This window comes from Gymnogyps californianus, chromosome 7 (assembly GCF_018139145.2).
Source record: "Gymnogyps californianus isolate 813 chromosome 7, ASM1813914v2, whole genome shotgun sequence".
In the NCBI taxonomy this organism is placed as follows: domain Eukaryota; kingdom Metazoa; phylum Chordata; class Aves; order Accipitriformes; family Cathartidae; genus Gymnogyps; species Gymnogyps californianus.
The window spans coordinates 20,884,077-20,902,938 of NC_059477.1; the positions used below are offsets into that span (position 1 = coordinate 20,884,077).

Here is an 18,862-nt window from a genome sequence, read left to right on the forward strand (position 1 = left end):
GTGTGTTACAGAATGTCATGATTTTCCCATTTTGTCAGGATGATGACTATGATGATGATGATGATACATATGAGTCACATTTACATGGAAAATCTGTAGAAGTTTTTGATCTTCCTGAAAACGAAGATATTGGTTTACCACTGGATATGGATTCAGCACAGTCTCTTCTTAAATTTAAAGAGGTGTGGTAGCAGTTTCTTAAATATTCTTTGTGATGCACTGGGGAGCGTCTGAACCTTGTAAGATTTGGCTATAATTTCCTTCATGTCCCCCTCATTGTGGTTTTGGGTTTGTTTTCCCAACATTGCCAATAAATCTCTCTGGTAAATGTCCCTTGAAATGTAGGTCTTCTGTAATTTTCTGATTCCAGCTTCCCTATACATAGTTATATTAAATGGTCCTTTGATTTAAATTAAATTTTAAAAAAAGCCCTTGGAAACACGCATTAGAACCCAACACCACCTCCCTCCTTGTTGTGATGTGTGAACATTGCATTAAATATATATGATGCTTCTCTTAGTACTTCTTTGGCCCATTGGACTTTGCATTTATTTGCTGCATAGTGGAATGGCTTTAGCTGCGGGGAGGAGCATGGGGGGCCAAGTATGCCCATCCTGAATGGTCTTGAGTGTTGTGGTTAGATGTTCTTCAGGAAGACAAGAAATACACATCTAATCTCTTGCTCTGGTCCCTGAGGTCTTCTGGGAAATCTCTGCCTACATAAAAGCACTTGATTCTGTAGATAGGCATGGTTTTGGCTTGGAGGTTTTTTTCAGGTGATCTGTTCTGGGGTTTTTTTATGATGTATTTTTTGGAAGTAATGAATTTGTAAACCCAATGGGGTGTTCCAGACTGTAAATCCCAACTTAACGTAATTGGAAAACTGGGTTCCCTTTTCCCAAGGTTTTTATAAAGGAGCATATTTGCTTTATTCAGGTCTGTGGAATTTAGTCGGGGATTTCAGTTGTGCAGTCTTTGGCATTTAGGGGTCTGGGCTTCTTTGGTAGATTTAAGTCCCTGTCATTTTCACTCTGGAGGAGAAAAATATACTGTAAAGAAACTGTTTTGTCAGATGCCATTTGTGCATACATCAGCTTATTTTTGTAAAGGACCGGTATTTTGCAGACCTCCTTAAGTTTGTTCTCTTGATAACATTGATGATGTTGTTGAGGAAATTGAAATTTCAGGCTATCGATCACTAGAGAACATTTACAGTTTTTCTAGGTTAGGAAGCATAGCAGCAGGCTACAGCGTCTTTTCATAAGCGCTATATTTACTTGGGATACAATTAAATTCTCAGCTAGAATCATTACTATGCTGTTACTAGCATAATCTAAATAAAGTTATGGATTCATTTGTTTTAATGTGTTTGGTGCACTATGCCTTGCCAAAAAAAAAAAAAAAATCCCCCCAGGGTTACAGATGGAAAGTGAGATACAAGAAATAACTAACAGTTGTCAAAAAAATGTGCTTTTGCACTTGTATGTGTGCTGTTTTCTTAAGATGTGTTAAAGATAGTCCTCACAGTTGGCTTACGTGTAGCCTTTACCTATTTCTAATAATCCTATGAAAGATTTGTGGTGTAAAGTACAAGGCTTAATTTTAAAACAAAGCCAGCAGGTTTATTTGTAAGTGCTGATAAGTAAAAATATTCAGTGCTGTTAAATTTTTACTTGATTCTGTGTACCAGTTGTCATTGTAAGTGCATTGCTGCCTTGTCATTCTCCTGGCACATTGAAACATTATTTTAACCTCCTCACTTTTCTTAATGTATAGACAACAATGTGGGATTTTTGACTATAGGTGGTCATGTATTGATTTTTGTAGCAAATAGAATACTGTGGAACTTTTTTGGTTTGAATTTGAGTTCAACTTTTTTTAATAAAAGCTCATAATCATTTCTGTAATTGACATAATTAAGTTGACTTTATGCTACTATAAAAATGGTTTGAGGAAGAGCAGCGTCATGGACAAATACTTAAAACTAGCATTTCAAGTGTCACTTTGTGTGTGCTCATACAATTTTTTGTTTGTTTGTTTCAGCTACAATTAAAACATGCAGTAACAATAGCTGAAGTGAATCAACTGAAGGAGAAAGTAAGTTTTCAAAGAATATTATTGTTTGGGGGGGGGTATTTTTTTTATTTCTACCTATGAATTTTACCAAGAATAGGCTGAATGCAGAAGGCAGCAATCTGATTTAGGCCTCAGGATCTAGGTGCTCTGTGTTATGCTAGGCAGGCATCTCTAAGCTGAAGAGCTGTGCTCAAATTAAAAAACAAAACAAACAAACAAAAAAACCCAAACAAACAAAAAAAACCCACGCACAAAACAAAATAAATCCAACACCAAAATCCCCCCTGTGCCATTATAAAATGAATGCTTCAGTATTACTGCTTAGAGCAGAACTGAATATAGTGGAGTACTGTATGAAACAAGTTCCCAAACAAATATGAGAACATTTTCAGTGGATAGAACTTGTCTTATTTGAGTATAGATTTGGCACTTACAGACAATGGTTTGTGGCTGATTCTGTTACCAGAAAGTTATTTCTGTTACCTTGTTTCCCCTCTTTCCCTCCTCAAATTTCTGACCTGCTCTGGGGAGTCAGTTTTTTCCAGCTTTTTTTTTTTTTGGTAAGGATTGGTTCAACACTTCTGCTTTCTCTGAGAAAGGGTTTCTTGTTCTTTTTGCTGCTTTTGCCACTGATGGAGATCTGTGTATGGCCTTTTTCTGGAAATATTTGTTGTAGGTGAGCAGCTTCTTTTATTCCGTTGCCCTTCTGTGTTGAGAAATGTGTACCCTAGGACAAGTTGCAGCACATTGCTGGGGGCGGGTAGCAAGTGGGGAGGGGATAGTGCTTCAGATTGCAATAATTTTGAATAAAAATATCTATTGGGGTTTTTCTTGCACTCTGCAAATGTTCAGAGCTCGAAGTGTAGATAGGCAAGGCAGCCAAAACTTCTTTGTGTTCTTATGATAGTTCTGATTTTGATTTCTGACAGTGCTCCTCGTCCTTGCAGTATTCTTGAAATTTGGCCCAACTTGATTGCTAAAAAGCTGTTAAAAATGTTTGCGTTAGTACAACTTACTGCCCCATTTTTAATTCAAGAAATTCTTGGTCCTTTCAACATCTCTGTTCCATCAGCAGGTGATCTTAACTGCCTTCAAAAGCAGTGATTTCCTCAGTGTAAATGGTGTCCCCAAAGAAGGAGGCATGGACAAACTAAGTGGTATCCTGCCTGCTCACTCCTCCAAGGCCTGGAGAACTTCACATGTTAACATTCCCTTTATAATATGGCTGCTGTCAAGCTGAAGGGGCCCCATCCCTCTCCTTTGTTGAGGGAATGTTTGATGTTTTTATACACTAGCCCCAGGAAAGCAAACCGTGGGTATATCATAATTTATTAGGAAGACCAATGTCTTATAAAGTACCAGGGAAGACCAACTGGTCTCATTAGTTTTATTCAAAAAGCTGTTGGTAACAAAGTAGTAGGACAGGGAGCTTATCTTACACAGGTTAAGATTCTGTATCTCCAGTTGCCCTTGAAAGTAATCAAAATAGGCCTCTCCAGAGGTATTAAGAGATGGTGAGATCTTGAACAAGTCAACATAAGCTAACAATAAAGGTCTTATTCATTTTATCTCTTCAAAAAGAAGCAATACTAATGAGGAAGTAGGAAAAGACTCCTGGGTTTGAGTTCTAAACTTACTTGGATTAGCAAGGGTTGGAAGAGTTGATACGATTTCTTTAAAAGTTCAGTGTCTTGTTTTAATATTACTGATAAGTATTTAATTGTTATTAGCTGTTCTCTACTTAAACATGTATAAACAACTGGTTTTTATTTCATCTTTTAGTGTAGATTAATTCCTTAAGTATTCATCTTTTCAGTTAAAAATTGTTGAAGCAGAAAAAAATGAATGGAAACTGAGTCGAGCCCAACTTCAGCAAAACTTAGACGAAAGCAAAGAGAAAATTAAAAAGTTAGAGACCTACTGGTTAGAGGCACAGAGTTTATGCAAAACAGTAAATGAGCATCTTAAAGAAACTCAAGAACAATGTGATGCCCTTGAGAAGAAATACAACAAGGCCAAGAAATTGCTTAAAGATTACCAACAAAAGTAAGTACCCCAAAATACCAGGTCTCTATTTCTTGCTTGTATGTTTTGTACATTATGGGGAAAACTGACAATACCTAGGGTTAGGATTTGCTTAACACACTTTCTTTTCATTTGTCAGAGTTTAGGGAAGCAGTGGGCTCTACATGCTGAATTCTTCCATACCTTAAATCACCAGCTTCTGGAAAGGTTCTCCAAAAATTTTGCTGCTGCATTTGATTCTAAGCTTAGGAAAAATGATCTAATATTTCAATAACAAATTTTTAAAACAACTTAGTTGAGAAGCTGTAATACGTCTATACTTTTGGAAGGACTACTTGAAGTTTGGCATGAGGTATTTGGCAATACCTTTTGCTCTTTGTGAAATACTCTCTAGCTTTGACCAACTTAAATGTTCCAGATAGAGTAGGCATCAAAGGATGTATAGTAAGAGCCAGATATGTGTGATTCAGTCTGACTTAGGAGTTATATCTTGTAGGGGGAGTAAAAGGAATTCTGAGAAAAAATAAGAGTTTGGGATATGTATCTAGCCCATCAAAATGGCAGCATGAAAACAGTATCTTCAATCTGTTAACAGGTTTGGGTTTTTAGTGGAGGTACTACTGCTTATTAGATGCACCTGTGTGTAGGACTGAAACACTGTTGTCATGCAGCTGTGTCTATTTGTTCTGCCTTCTTTCCTCTTAGCTAAACAAGAGCTAATTGCAAAATACTTGTAGAAGTGTCTTGATAATGCAGAACACAACTGTTGCTTTTCATAGTTACTGTAAGCATTTAATTCTCTTGTCCCCAATTTCTCCACTTGCTACTTATTTTTAAAGGCAGTTTGCATAATCTTTTGCTCTGTAGTCCACATCCAGAAATGTTACTTTTCACAGTGCGTTTTTGTGCTGTTTGAGCTTTTTAAAGGTCTCCTTTCCCCTCTCCTCCCAAGCTTATCTGCATGGAAGTTCAAAAGTACGTTAAGATGACTGCTAACATGCTAGTTTCCATTTCCTTGCTGTTTAGCAAATTCCCGCTACTCCTTTATCTGTCCCTGAAGCTTTTGCGTTTTGTGTAGATGTTCAACCCTTATTTTCTGTTTTTGTATGTTATTCCATCTGACTTGCAGGAAAAAGCAGCTTTTATTTTTGTTTCCTTCTTGTAATCATTGTTTCTTTTTGTAAAACTCAGCCATTGCAATTTCTGTAGGATGAACCAAGTAGAAACTTGAAATGCAATTTATTTTCCTACAAAGAATTTTACCATAGCTTTTGGAAGCAAAATACTGTGTGTGCATGTATCTTTGTGGAAGAGAGTAAGATGTAATGATTGGAGTTATGCACATATTTCACGCTTTAAATGTATATGCAACTTGCCACTTTTAAAGGTAGAGAGATGGTTGTAACTTTGTAGAAGTGTTGCAACACATCCTTTTTCAGCCCAGAGTAAATTGTAGTGTCATAATGTATTTTCTTTTGAAGACAGTAGAACCATACAAATACATAGGTCATTTTGTGACATTACAAGATTAATGAATCAGTTACACCTTACAGACTGATTTTTTTTTTCAACGTTTACTAACAGAATGCTTTTTAGTAAATGCAACTGTGCATATTTCTATTTTATGTATTTTTCTACATTTCTGTGTATTACTGTTTCATATATATGTATATATTTCTTTCACCAGAGAAATAGAATTTATGAAAAAAGAAGAGGATCATTCAAGGCTACTTGAAGAGAGAGACCAGAAATATGCAGAACAGCTGAAAATATATCAGGAAAAAGTAAAGCAGTATTATATTTTGAAGTAAACTTCTGCATTCTTGGAGAGTTGTATCTCACTTCTGAATTTAAATTCTTGCAGATTTCAGAGCTTGAAAGTAAATTAGAAGTATATGAGAGAATGCCATATATGTTTGGAGGTGGTAATTTATTGGAAGATGGCTGTCAAAGTCCAGGCCAATATAATGAACAGTCAAAGATAAGAGAAGAAAATGAAAAAGAAACAGAATCAATAGAAGAAAGACTAAATTCTTCAGATATGTTAATTTCTGGTAAGTAGGTTGTAGGATCTTTGATTTGCATTTAACAAAAATTAGGAGGAGTTATATGTATAGTGGTTTTTTGTTGTTAAAAGAAGTGTTTCCTACTGACTGGGTAAATGTTTGACCTGAGCCAGTGTGGATATCTTTGTTTAGGTCCTCCAACATTTTCAGTATTGTAGTAATGTATTTCTTAAATGCTGTGGGAAAGATGAGATAGATGGAGAGAGATTCATCTTCACTGTTCCTCAGATTCTCTATTAGTGAAACCAATAATGTTAGTGGGACTAAAACACTGAGATACGTCAGTTAAAATCCCATTGATCTTAAGCTATGGTTTACACCAGAACTTGCTATGATTTTTTTTTTATTTTTCTTGTAATTTTATGCCCAAAATGTTATAAAATATCAGATGGTGGTTCAAATGAGAAGCATATTTTTAAAAGATTTGGTAGATGCTTATGTACTTTGTAAAGAGTTTCTATCTTAAAGAACAAGGATAGGAAAGTACATTATGGGCACAAATTCTCATCTATTTGAGAATAAAAGTCAGTTTTCAAGCCATAATACAATTATATCCTGATGGATTTTATTTTTTTTAATTGAAGAAATTGGGTAGAAATATATTTCAAAGTAAATAGAAATTGCTATCACAATATGTTAAAATACTGTAGTATTATACAAAACAGTGTTTTCATGTAGTAATGGTTAACAAGTAGAATAATTCTGATTTAACTTCTGAATATTTTTCTGGACAGTGGGTTGGAGAACTTGCCTACCATGTTGTTTCTTTTTTTAAGAAGTACATATTTGTTGCAGATTTTGATGCTTTTGTTGGGGATACTCCCAGATTAGATACCAGTGCCCACAAAGCAAAAGCTCAGCTTGCTTTGAAAGTAAAACGCCAGCCACCTTCTCGATCAAAGCTGAAAGAATCTCTTGGGGCTGGACAACAGACTGCAAATCTACAGGTACCGATATCAGTAGATAATTATGCATTCAGGAGCCTGAATGTATGTTCAGTTTTATCTGTATTTGCAATTGTAAGTGTTGTCCGTGCTTCATTCAGACTCTGCTAAAGCATCGTATTTTCATGCTGTATCAAGTGAAAAACCCTGTTCGGGTTCATACCACATCTGTGATCTCTGACATGTTCTTTGTGGCACAGTTAATTTGAAGTTAGCAAAGTATGCAAGCTTGTTGTATTCCACTTCTACTTACTGAAAGATTTTAATATAGTGACAGTGGTATATTGTGAAATATGCTTATCTATCTTGTAATTCCTCCATCTGAAGCAATTTAGTTACCAAATTTCTTCAAAAACTAAACACTTCTGAACTGCTTCATTATTCCATAAATAATCATTTAAGTCCACAAGAAGTATACCAGTAAAATGTTCTAGCATGTCTCTGGAAAACAGTTGAAGAATTGAGGTGTATATAGTTGGTATATGAGAGAGCCTGTCATAGAGGGAGAAGATTGAACTACTTCAGTTAGACTGAAAAGTGGTTGCCTTGAATTGGAATGGCTAAGATGTACCCGAACGTTTCTGACTTGGCTAGAGAAAGATGATTTGGGATGTGCAGAAAGATCTGTATAGGGGTGGATAAAGGAAAGCCTATAAAATCAGTTTCATGTGATTTATATGGTATCTACAAGTGATTAAGTTAAAATTTTCTGAACTGAGGAAGTTTGTGTGTAGCACAGCATATCCTTATATTCTGGTAAAAGATCAGATAGTTAATGATTATATGTCATGCTTATCATAAAATAACTTTTGAATTTGTTGAAGGATGAGAACTCAGAAGATACTGTTCTCAGCAGAGAACTTTCCACTGTATACCTAACTAAGACCGTAGAAACAAGTGAAAAATTAACTCTCCTGTGTCTGGATGACACAGATCGAAAGAGTGAAAAGCCTGAACAAACAGAAAGCACAGAAAGTCCTCTAGAGTCAAGTCCTTCTGCTTCCACACACTCTTCTCCAGTACACAAACCAAACAACGAAAATAGCACAACCACCACTCGTTCACCTCCTCCTGAAGAGATGGCTCCAAATTCTCCTCAAGGGTATCCCAAGAATGTTAAGCAAAGAGAAGCAAAAGGGAAAGGAAAAGAAGCCAAGGGTAAGACTTAAGGGTTTAAAGTATTACAGATTTTAGATGTAAATGAATATTGAAAACTTTACTACTTTGAGGGAAAATGAATTGACTACAAAACTAATTACCTGTTCTAAAACCGCTTCTTAACTCTTCAGGAAGTTTTGAAGTTAGCAAAAAAAGTATGCAAGTTCACTGTATTCTATTTTTACTTACTGAAAAATCTTGATACAACAGTAGTATGTTCTGAAATATTCTTATCTATCTTTTAATTCCTTCATCTGCAACAAGTTAGTTACCAAATTTCTACAAAAACTCAACATTCCTAAAAGAATTTATAGGGCCAAGAATCTAAAAGGTGCCTGCAGAATAAATGCTGTTTCAATTAAACAGTTACAGAAAGGAATAGGTCGAAGTCGGTTTGGTAAAAGCTCAAACCTATAAATCTAGAGAGTCTAAATGGTTGCCTTCACATAAGCTAGAGGGGAGCTAAGTCATTGACTGTGGATAATCAGTAAAGGTCCTAACACATTTCTGCAAAACACTAGCCTCATAAGTGGCAGTGTATCGGAGAGTAAGTTTGACTGATTTCCCGATTCCCAGACAAACTCAGTGTTGGCTTTGTGCTTCCAGATGTTATCCAGGTGTTTAAACAAGATACGGATTCTGAATGTTATGGGAATTACTGCATTAGTCATCTTGCCCTCTTAGGATATTTCTCACTAGGAAAAAGTTAGAGGTATTATAATCAGCCTCATCACTACTCATCATTATTTGATAGAAATATTTGGCTTTTTTTCTTATGAATAATTGAAAAATGGATCAGATAAAATATTTTAAATGCTTAATATTTCCTTCAGTCAGCTAGCACAATATATAAAGGCGGATTATACTGGCTGTCTTTTCTGTACAGCTCGTACAAAACCTTTCTTTTAATACCCTGAAAACAGAATTTGTTTTATACTCTCCTCATTCTATGTGTTTCTGTAAAGTCTTAAACAAAAATAGTCTCTACCCCAGCTTCTGTTTGTTTTGTTTGTTTTCTAAAAAAAACTCATGAAAACAAGTACCTAATATATAAGTGATTTTGCTTTCTTTTCTATAAATTTTTTGTGATGGCTGAAGCATTGCAAACATTTTCTTAAAATTGGCAGAGTCACTGGAAGAGCTAATTGTAGCAGTACATCAGAGATGAGGATTAGTATTGAAAGCTTGCTCTTTGTACGCAAAATGACACTAAATGCTACTTTCTGCTAGATTGTTGCTTTCTAACGGTATTTAAATGTCTACCTATTATTTCATTGAAATAATCCTTTCTATTACCTTCCCATTCATGTATCAGTCTGTATTTTAACCTATTGTACTGTGTTTTAGAAATTACCTCTTTTCTTAAAATAGAGAGGTGGAAACAAATGTCAAAATTAATTCTTCTGGTTTTGTATTTAAGTTGACAGGAAAAATAACCAGTTTAACTGGTAGTTATAATTTATTGGATGTTACATGTTTAGAAAGAGTGGTTAACTAATTAGATAAAGTTCTGATGTTGATCAGAAACTACTGATCAGATATGCCAAAAAAAAAAAAAAAAAGGGAAAAACTCCTGACTAGCCTGACCATTCAGCATGTAAACTTTGAGATAACCATTATATGTTTCAGGAAGGATTATTAGCTGATGGGGTTGGTGGGGAGTTGTCCTCAGTTTTGTGTAGTAATGATTTTTGGTTTTTATGATCCTTGAAGGCATCTGTGTACATTACTTCATGTCAGGAGTTGTCTTGAAGGCAGAGCTTAAAACCTACTTTGTCTCACAAAAAGCAGACTGCATCTCTTTCATAGGCAGCCTAGATATGACACACCTGATTTGCAATATGAAACATACTTCAATTACTTTAAAAAAAAAAAAAAATTCTAGTAGCCTGAGAATTTAGAAGGAAGTACATTCAGGATTTGCAGTAATCTGTCACAATCCATTGGGAAGAGGTAGTTTGATGCTTAAGTTTGTCAGTTAATTTCACTTAATAATTGAGCAGTTGGAATTGAACATGCTCCCTCTGGTGAAAAATTGGATCCTAGCAAGTTGTATTCCAGTTTTGAAAATACCACAGTCTTGGAGGAGCTTCAAAGTCCCAATTACTTCTTTAGAATAGTCACAGTTTGTATACTGTTTCCAAGAAACTCAGCTTGTTTAGGATCTGTCTGCTCTCCAGGTACTGACTATCATGTTGGTTAGGCACACTTTCTGGAGCTAGCAGCTTGCATACGTAGCCCGTGTTCCAAGTAGCTAGCCTGGACTAGCTACTGAACCAGAAAAAATGCAAAAGGAATATCTTATAATACTTCAAGCATAATAAAGGACGATTAAATGCTGTACTTGCTCAACTGTTGCTTTAAAACTGAGTTTCTTTCATGCGTCTTATACTGGTTATCTAGTTGGTGTATTTTGAAGTTGACATTTTGCAAAAGAAAGAGGTACTTTTTTCTAAACCTATCTTAAACTATCTTTTGTTTGTAATTCATTGAAGCAAAGTACTGTGGTTTGATCTTTCTGTAGACAGTATAGAATTACTGTTTATCAAAAGCAATATTTTTGATCAGTCATAAGGAACTGTTGTGTTGCCATTTTTCAATGGTACAGCACAGCCAGAATGATGGGAAGATGCCATAGAGAATAACTTATATTGATATGGCTGTAGTATTTTCAGCTGGTATCTGTATGTGTGAATGTGAATTTTCACACTGTTACTCAGGGAATGTGAATTTTAACACTCAGGTTTTAGTATCTTATTTACTTACAAGTATCATCATCAGTACTTGAAACTTGCAAGTATTTTTAGAACAACATTTTTATTTTTCACTCCTCTATGAAAAGCAGAAGAAAAGAAAAATGAAGACAGGACAGTAGAAACAAATGAAGGAACATCATCAGGGAAGTCCAAAAGGAGATTTCCAGATTTTGGGTAAGATTTTACTTGTGTTCTTTTGGAAATAAATGGTTTTCAGTGTTTCTTTTGGAGAATATCATGTTCTCTAAATTAAAAAAAAAAGTTGAGGAAATCCAGTAATGCTACTTCATAGCAACAACACTGGACAGAGTCTTTTTCATCTTGAATTCGTAAAGTTGCATTCATGTTTCTACTACATTTTGATTTGATTTATCTATACTTTTTTCCCTCAAAGAATTTCTTGAGGTTCTTCAGGTTTTATCTGAATACACAATTTATCTGTGAATTAAACTGCAAATCCATGTGCAGTTTTATGCCAAAATATTGTTGGAGCCTAGACTCTAATGTTATGTCCTGCTGGTGTTACAGTCTAAAATAGATACCTGTCTTGCCTTAATGCGTTCTACAGTAGAGGTGTTGTTACATAGGGTTTGGCTATAGTAGCTGCTTACTGAACTGTTTCTTGGAGGTGGGCAGCAGTGATGAGTGGATTTCTGAATTTCATTTAGAAGATGAGATTGCGAACAGGGGTGAAACAAAAGTGTAAGCTGCATGTTATCTGGAAATGCAGTGTGGTAACTGAACTCTGGGGATTTGAGAGAAGAGTTGCTATATTTTGCAATAAGCCTTGCTCCTTTGGAGCCAGGTATAAAGCTTGTTGAAGCCAGCTAACATCGAAGACTCAGACTGGTACTGCAACAAATAAATTGTAATATGCAATGTAAAAATGATAACTTATTTCACATGCAGACAATGTAGTTATTGACTTAGTTCAAGTCACTCTGCATTGCATATTGTCATGGTTTAGGCCCATCCAGCAACAAAGCACCATGCGTCGGGTCGCTCACTCCTCCCCCCCCCCCCCGGTGGGATGGGGAGGAGAAAACACAACGAAAGGCTTGTGAGTCGAATCAAGGACAGGGAGGGATCACTCCCCAGCCATGGCCACAGGCAAAACAGACTCGACCTGGGGAAAAAGAAACCAACTCAATTTGCCACCAATCAAACCAGAGTAGGACAATGAGAAACAGAACCATATCTTAGAAACACACCTTCCTCCCACCCCTCCCTTCTTCCCGGGCTCAGCTTTGCTCCCGATTCCTCTACCTCCTCCCCCTGCAGTGGTGCAGGGGGACGGGAATGGGGGGTTGCGGTCAGTTCATCCCACATTCTCTGCCGCTCCTTCCTCCTCACAGGGAGGACTCCTCACGCTCTTCCCCTGCTCCAGCATGGGGTCCCTCTCACGGGGGTCAGCCCTCCATGAGTTTCTCCAACTCGAGTCCCTTCCACGCACTGCAGTCCTCCGCAAACTGCTCCAGCGTGGGCTTTCCCACGGAGTCATGGGCTTCTCCAGGCCCAGCCGCCTGCTCCGGCGTGGGGTCCTCCACAGGCTGCAGGGGAATCTCTGCTCCGGCGCACCTCCTCCCTCGCCTTCTTCACTGACCTCGGCGTCTGCATGGCTGTTTCTCTCACATCCCACTCCTCTCTCCACTGCAGGTTTTTTCCCAGCAGTCTTTTTTTCCCCCTTAACTATGTTATCCCAGAGGTGCTACCGCCGTCGCTCACTGACTCGGCCTTGGCCAGCGGCGGGTCCAACTTGGAACTGGGGAAGCTTCTAGCAGCTTCTCACAGGAGCCACCCCTGTAGCCCCTCCCATGCTATGAAAACCCCACCACACAAATCCAACACACATACCAACATTTATGTAGCAATAAAACTGTTCTTCCTATTGGTTGTATCCACTGTATGCTAAGTTTCTTTGGGCATTTTCTGTGTTTATTTTGATTATATGTGATCTTTGAAAGGTACTTTCATGATTCTGTTATGGTTCTTAAATAAAATATGAATGATAGTACTTCTTTAATTGCATGCATAATCTGCAAAATCGTGCTCTGTGTAACAATGTAAATGTGGCTTTTTGTAACTGTTGAAATCAATGTAAAAACTAGCTTGCTGATTAAAAAAAAAGTTGCACTGTGTAAATGTAAATGCTTTATGAAAACTATGTTTCACTTCAGTGGATTACGGAAATCTGGGGGCAAGGGCAAGAAACAAGAAAAAGAAAATCTAAGAGGCTCTCTGGATAGCAGGTACTTGTTTTGTTTAATACATACATGCCACATTCCTAAAATTTTTAACCTAAGAATTTCTTTAAAACTATCATTACTGTTTGATCTTAAAGTACATTCAAGTATAACAATGGCAAAATTCTGTGAAGATTAATATAATGATGTGGAGATGAGCTTCTAATCTTATGAAATAAGAGAAATACATAGGATAGTATAGAGGAAACAGTAAAGCAGGGTTACATTTTAAAGTGGCTCATAAGATTAACGCATGCCCTTTCTTAAATATAAAAACTGTATTTTGCTTAGGAAGGTGAATGTTGAGTAAATTTAGCAAATTATTTGAAATTGTTAAATTGTGTGAAATACTGCAAAAGCTCTTAAACTTGTGTTGTTCAATAACTCAAATTATTTTGCATGGATATTTCAAGGCAAGTATCAGTTTTCATTTTAAATATCAATTGTGCTGTGAAATGAGTAAAAATGAGTGGTGTGTGTTTTGAGTTTGTTGGTTTTTGAGGGTTTGTGTGTTTGGGGGGTGGGGTGGGTTTTTTTGCTGTTGTTCAAACACAATTTAATCTACTTATTTCAGAGGTTCCCGAGAACTGTTGGATGACTCTGGCAACAATCTGTCTGCATCAGATTCAGATTCCCCTGTTCCTACTTGCATGCCTTTCTCCTGGTTTGGAGACAGCCACAAAGAGCCTCACGTTTCTAGTAGCAGCCTGCACGTTACTCAGAGCGGGCAGGACAGTTGTGAACACGGTCAAGAGAAAAACCGAAGCAAGGTAAAGATGACTAATTTGTGCTTTGAATATTTAAGCGTTGCATCTTGATAAAGTAACATCAGTGCTTAGTATGTGGAAGCGCCTTAGTCCTTGACCACATCACCTCTTACAAACGTTGCTGCAGAAGTTTGAGACTTTATAGCCCTCAAAAGCAGAAACTGTGTGAGTGCTCCCATGCCCTCCTGTTCAGTTGAAGCATCAGTGGAGGCTATTCAGCTGAAGTAGCATCTAAGGAGCAATCACAGAGCATGTTTTTTCACTGGTTTATAACACTGAAAGTAATGCTAGCTTCAGGACAGTATAGTCTTAAAAGCCAAATCTGTTTCCCTGTCTAATACAGTCTAATCCTTGGAGGAAGTGTGAATAAATAGAGGTCAGCTTCCCAGGCAGTTCACCAACCAGTTCTTACCATACTGGTATGTAAGGATGGAGTACCAGACAGGTGGATGAAGATAGCATCCCGGTTTTCATTACCAAATTTAGTATTGAAATCCAAGAGACAGATCTGTAGAACACTCTCTCTTCTAGGAAACTACTTCTAAGTAACTGATAATGTTCTAATAATTTAAAGCCTTTTAATCAGATCTTACAAGTGAGGCTACACAGTTCAGTCTATAACCATAAAGTTACCATCTTTACAGTTTAAACTATTTGAAAGAAATGGCTGTAAAAAGAAGTTTAATGTATGCGCTGTCTAAATATTTTGTTAAAACATTTTGATGTAAGACTAACAATCTTGTTAACTTACCTTCATTCTTGTTTCCTTTGGATTTTGTCAGATTCAAAATTGTAGCTATTTGAGTAACCTCATAAGCTAGGTTTATTCTTGAGTTTCACACTTTTTCTTCACTTTGGTTGTCTAAAATACCCTTTCACTTTTTCCTTTTCCTCTGTGTTATTAGAGAGAAATGAGTTACAAATCTAGCAGAGAAAATTGCTGAGTTGTAGTCAATGAAGTCACTGATATTTTGCATAGATGGCAGGTAACAAGTTGGCTTTCCATGTTTCCAGATGCTGAGTGCACTAAAATGCTGTTACAATACTTTTTTTTTTTTTTAAGTTACCTTTTGTTTTCTTAGTGTGAATTTACAGTCCCTGTGACAGGATTAAGCTGTCTGCATACATAGTTTGTAAAAAATACAGAAAGTGGTTTTAGAACCATACAATACCTTACTGTAACACAGGAACTTAAGAAGAGTAGGAACTTTTTAATCTCTGAAGTAGAACAACACTTTACAGAATACTGTCCAGTGTGTGTCAGTCTTTTGTGTTTACAGCTCCTGCATTGTTTGGTTCTGTTGAAGCATGTAGTGGCCAAAAGGTGTTTCTGTAAATAACCCGAGGATCTTGGGACTGCAAGATCCATGTTGAAGGGGATACGCATACACTTTGGTACAATTTTTGATTAAATAGGAATGCATGGTTGATCTCTTAGTAGGCTGTAGCAAAGCTGTGAAGAGATGTCTTCTGTATAGACATTCAGTGGTTTAGCTTTCAGTCATTGGTTCAGAAGAACCCATTTGTCCCTCCTTCATTCTTCCTTTCTGTCTGATTCAAATAATTTTTCTGAGCACAGTAAAAATCCCACTGCTGCATTTCTACTATAAGCACTCATAATGTGCTTAAGCACCCCTTAATGTGTTTATATAGACACTTTTTTGGCAATCAAAAAGGTATAGATCTTACCAGATTGGGTGCTCTCTTCCTTTCCACGTTGCCCTGAAATAATAGCCTTTTCTTCTCATCATTGTGTACTTTATCCAAGTTGATTATTACTTTAACCTTCCAGCTGGTTTCTTGCCTACTGCTTTATTTTTTGTTTCCTTCTCATGCTCCAGTATGTAATTGCTCCTTGCTGCTCTTTTCTTTTCCTTAATGCCAGTTGCAAACCAGCAGCTGGAAGAATATACAAGTCTTCAGCTATATTCCTGCTTTGTAAAATGGTAGAAAGCTGACCCTGTTAAAGAACAGATTCTCATACATTAATTGATCCTAAAATCATTCTCGGCCTCTCTGAAGTCGGGCTGTTTTTACTTTGCAACGTTTGGGATCTTTTATAAAGATGGTAATCTGACAGTAGCTACTGCTTGGAATGACTGATCTTTGTAGATCTTAACCTGCAGTTGATCATTAAGTTTGCACTACAATAACAAGGCTTTGGCTGGTAAACCTCACTATGAAAAGACATTAAAACTGAGAAAGAAATGTGCTTGACCACTCAGCAGTGAGTCTTGTTGCTAAAACAATGTAACAGCAGGGACAAAATCATCTTCCTGGAATTTAAGGAAAGAATACTCCTTTTTGTTGATGTTAACTCCATAATATTTATTGCTTTTATGTCTGTAGTATCCCGTATGATCAGGTGAAAGCATTTCTTAAAGAGCGGGTAAAAGTAGAAATCCTAAAATAAGAACTTTGTCATGTAAAAATCTCTAACTGTTGTGTATAATTTCTGTATGGTGTAAGGAATGTAATTATATTTTAACTGTTTTCTGTTTCTGCAAAATTTGCCTCTTAAAATTACTGCACCTAGAAGGATTTTGTTTTCTTAACATGATACTGAAGTTAGTCTTAAACTTGTAATTTGGCAAAGTAATGAATCAACTTCTTGTTGCTTGTGAAAACTAGAAACACAAGAACTAAAATCCTGTGATCTGAGTGTTTGCAGACTGTTTAGCCTTACAAGATTTCCAAATTACACAGTTCTTAAATTAGTCCCTTTACATAATCTGCCCCTTGATTTAGTCCCATTCTCTGACACAATACAAACACATACATACTGTTCATATTCATTATTCTTCCAGAGCGTTATTTAGCTTCTGTAAGCTTGTATGCAGTGTGTCGTTTTTGTTGCAAGGAAGAACACTGTGGTGTGAACTATTTATATCCTAGTACCTTAAATCTTAGGAAGTATACCTGTAAAACCTCTTCTATCCAAATTCTGTGCTCTTCAAGAATCAAAAATCTTTGCAACTGGCTCTAAATCCTTAAAAGGAAATTACTACTACTTTAAACTGAATAGAAGCAGGAGGAGGAGAAAACATTACAACTGGTGCTGAGATGCCTTACTTTTGGCTATGTTTTCTTTATATTTTTTTTAAGGTCTCTTAAATATTTTGCTCAAATATCATCCTGTCTCTTTTTTTTTTTTTTTTTTGGTACAATTTTGTTTCTGAATTGTTCTTGATTGCTCTGCAAAGGTAGAAGGAGTGAACTGAGGATGGCTAAAAGAAAAGCTCCTAAATAGATTTTCAGTTTGGGTTGAAATTAATTTGAGAATTAAGAACAAGAGGACAAAGTATTCTCTTGTTTCTGGTAATAATTTTTACATCTAAAAGACTGAAGAAGTCCCTAAAATATAATGTAATTAATAAAATAATCTACATGGTAAATAGGGCACCATTTTTCAGTAATGTACAGTACCACTCTCCATGAAAAGGTAGCAGGAAAACTCAAGTTGTGGTTTGGAGTTTTTTTGTTTGTTGGGTTGTGGTGGTGGTGATGTTTTTCTTGGTTTTGGTTTTCTTTATGTTTTTCTTCTATGGTTTTGTTTTTGGGGCAGGGAGTTGTTTTTTTTAAGACTGGAAATGCCTATCAGTAATTTAGGGTAAAAGGGAGTGCAAAGATCAAGTATCTGCCCCCAAAACAAAAATAGAATAATCTAGAAAACTTAGAGTTCAGGTTAAACTGAAATCAGAACACAAATACAGAAGCACTCAATGAGGACAACTGTAAAAACATAGTTCTCTTATAGGAGCAAAAGTTACTGAAGAAAAATGTCTTTAGCTTAATTTAGGATCTCAGATTATTTGTGCATACAGGGATATGGTATGGCATCTTTACAAAGTGTAGTTAGTTGATTAGAGACTTAGTGAAAATTAGAGAAAATAATGGTAAATAATTGCTTACTGGTTGTAGGCAACAAAGAGTAGTGCTGAGAAAAAAATTTTAGAAAGGCAAAAGTAGGAGGCATGCTTTTGGCAGAATTATTTTTCACTCACTAAAGAAAAATAACATAGAGGTCAGGATCTGACTTGGAAATGGAGGTAATCAAATTAGAAAATATTCTGGGAAACACATACATTAGTATTCTTTAGAGGGATATTCTTACCAAACCTGCTGTGAAGTTTTCAGGTGTAGCATCTGGTTTTTTCATAGTCTTCAGCTTGAGTCACAGGCTGCTCAGGTAACCTGCCTAAGGTTGTACGAGTACTGGCTGCTGGATAAGTTTGAACCTAGATTCTGCTGCTTTTAGGTGCTAAGGCAGGCGTATAGATCCAAAAGCTTCCTTTAAACACAGATGAAGTGTAATAACTGAATGTAAATAGTAAATGCTATGAAGATTTTACATTCTTTCAATATGATAGTTCTTACATTAGTCATATTTCTAGCCTGAATTTTACTTTGTTACATGGTGGTGGTTTTTTTTTTAATTTAGTAGTACGTTATTAATTTATTAAGAGAAAAAATTAGTCAAAATCTTTTATCAGAAGAATTTTCTGTTTTGAAAATAATTTATTCAGGCTGTCAAACTGCATAATTACTGTAGATTTAGTGTGTTAAACCATTTTTTGTAAAGACATCCGAGTAATTGTTTAAATGTTCAGCTTTATTACAGTGTTTTTATGATATTTGGTACTTTAACTATAAAGAAGATTTTACATAGCTTGATACAGTCCATTTATTATAAAAATTCTTCTAAAGATATTTTACATCTATGTGGTATTTTTCATATCAAGGTAATTTTCAGATGACATGATTCTGTGCCTCAAATGCAGCCACATCAAAATTGAATCATAGAGTAGTTTGGGTTGGAAGGGACCT

The 18,862-nt window shown here is 36.2% G+C and overlaps 1 protein-coding gene across 5 annotated transcripts in view; it reads left to right on the forward strand.

Annotated features, from left to right (window-relative positions):
- Positions 1-18,862, forward strand: part of LOC127018465 (neurabin-1-like) — a 43,631-nt gene that overhangs the window by 16,858 nt on the left and 7,911 nt on the right. For 3 of the 5 annotated variants that reach the window (XM_050900081.1, XM_050900080.1, XM_050900084.1), the window contains exons 7-16: positions 39-182; positions 2,044-2,097; positions 3,893-4,122; positions 5,789-5,885; positions 5,966-6,155; positions 6,963-7,114; positions 7,936-8,269; positions 11,112-11,199; positions 13,203-13,274; positions 13,843-14,038. In XM_050900081.1, coding sequence (XP_050756038.1) covers positions 39-182; positions 2,044-2,097; positions 3,893-4,122; positions 5,789-5,885; positions 5,966-6,155; positions 6,963-7,114; positions 7,936-8,269; positions 11,112-11,199; positions 13,203-13,274; positions 13,843-14,038 — 1,557 coding nt within the window. The remainder of the gene's footprint in view (positions 1-38; positions 183-2,043; positions 2,098-3,892; positions 4,123-5,788; positions 5,886-5,965; positions 6,156-6,962; positions 7,115-7,935; positions 8,270-11,111; positions 11,200-13,202; positions 13,275-13,842; positions 14,039-18,862) is intronic. The other 2 variants (XM_050900082.1, XM_050900085.1) reach the window with 1 other exon arrangement.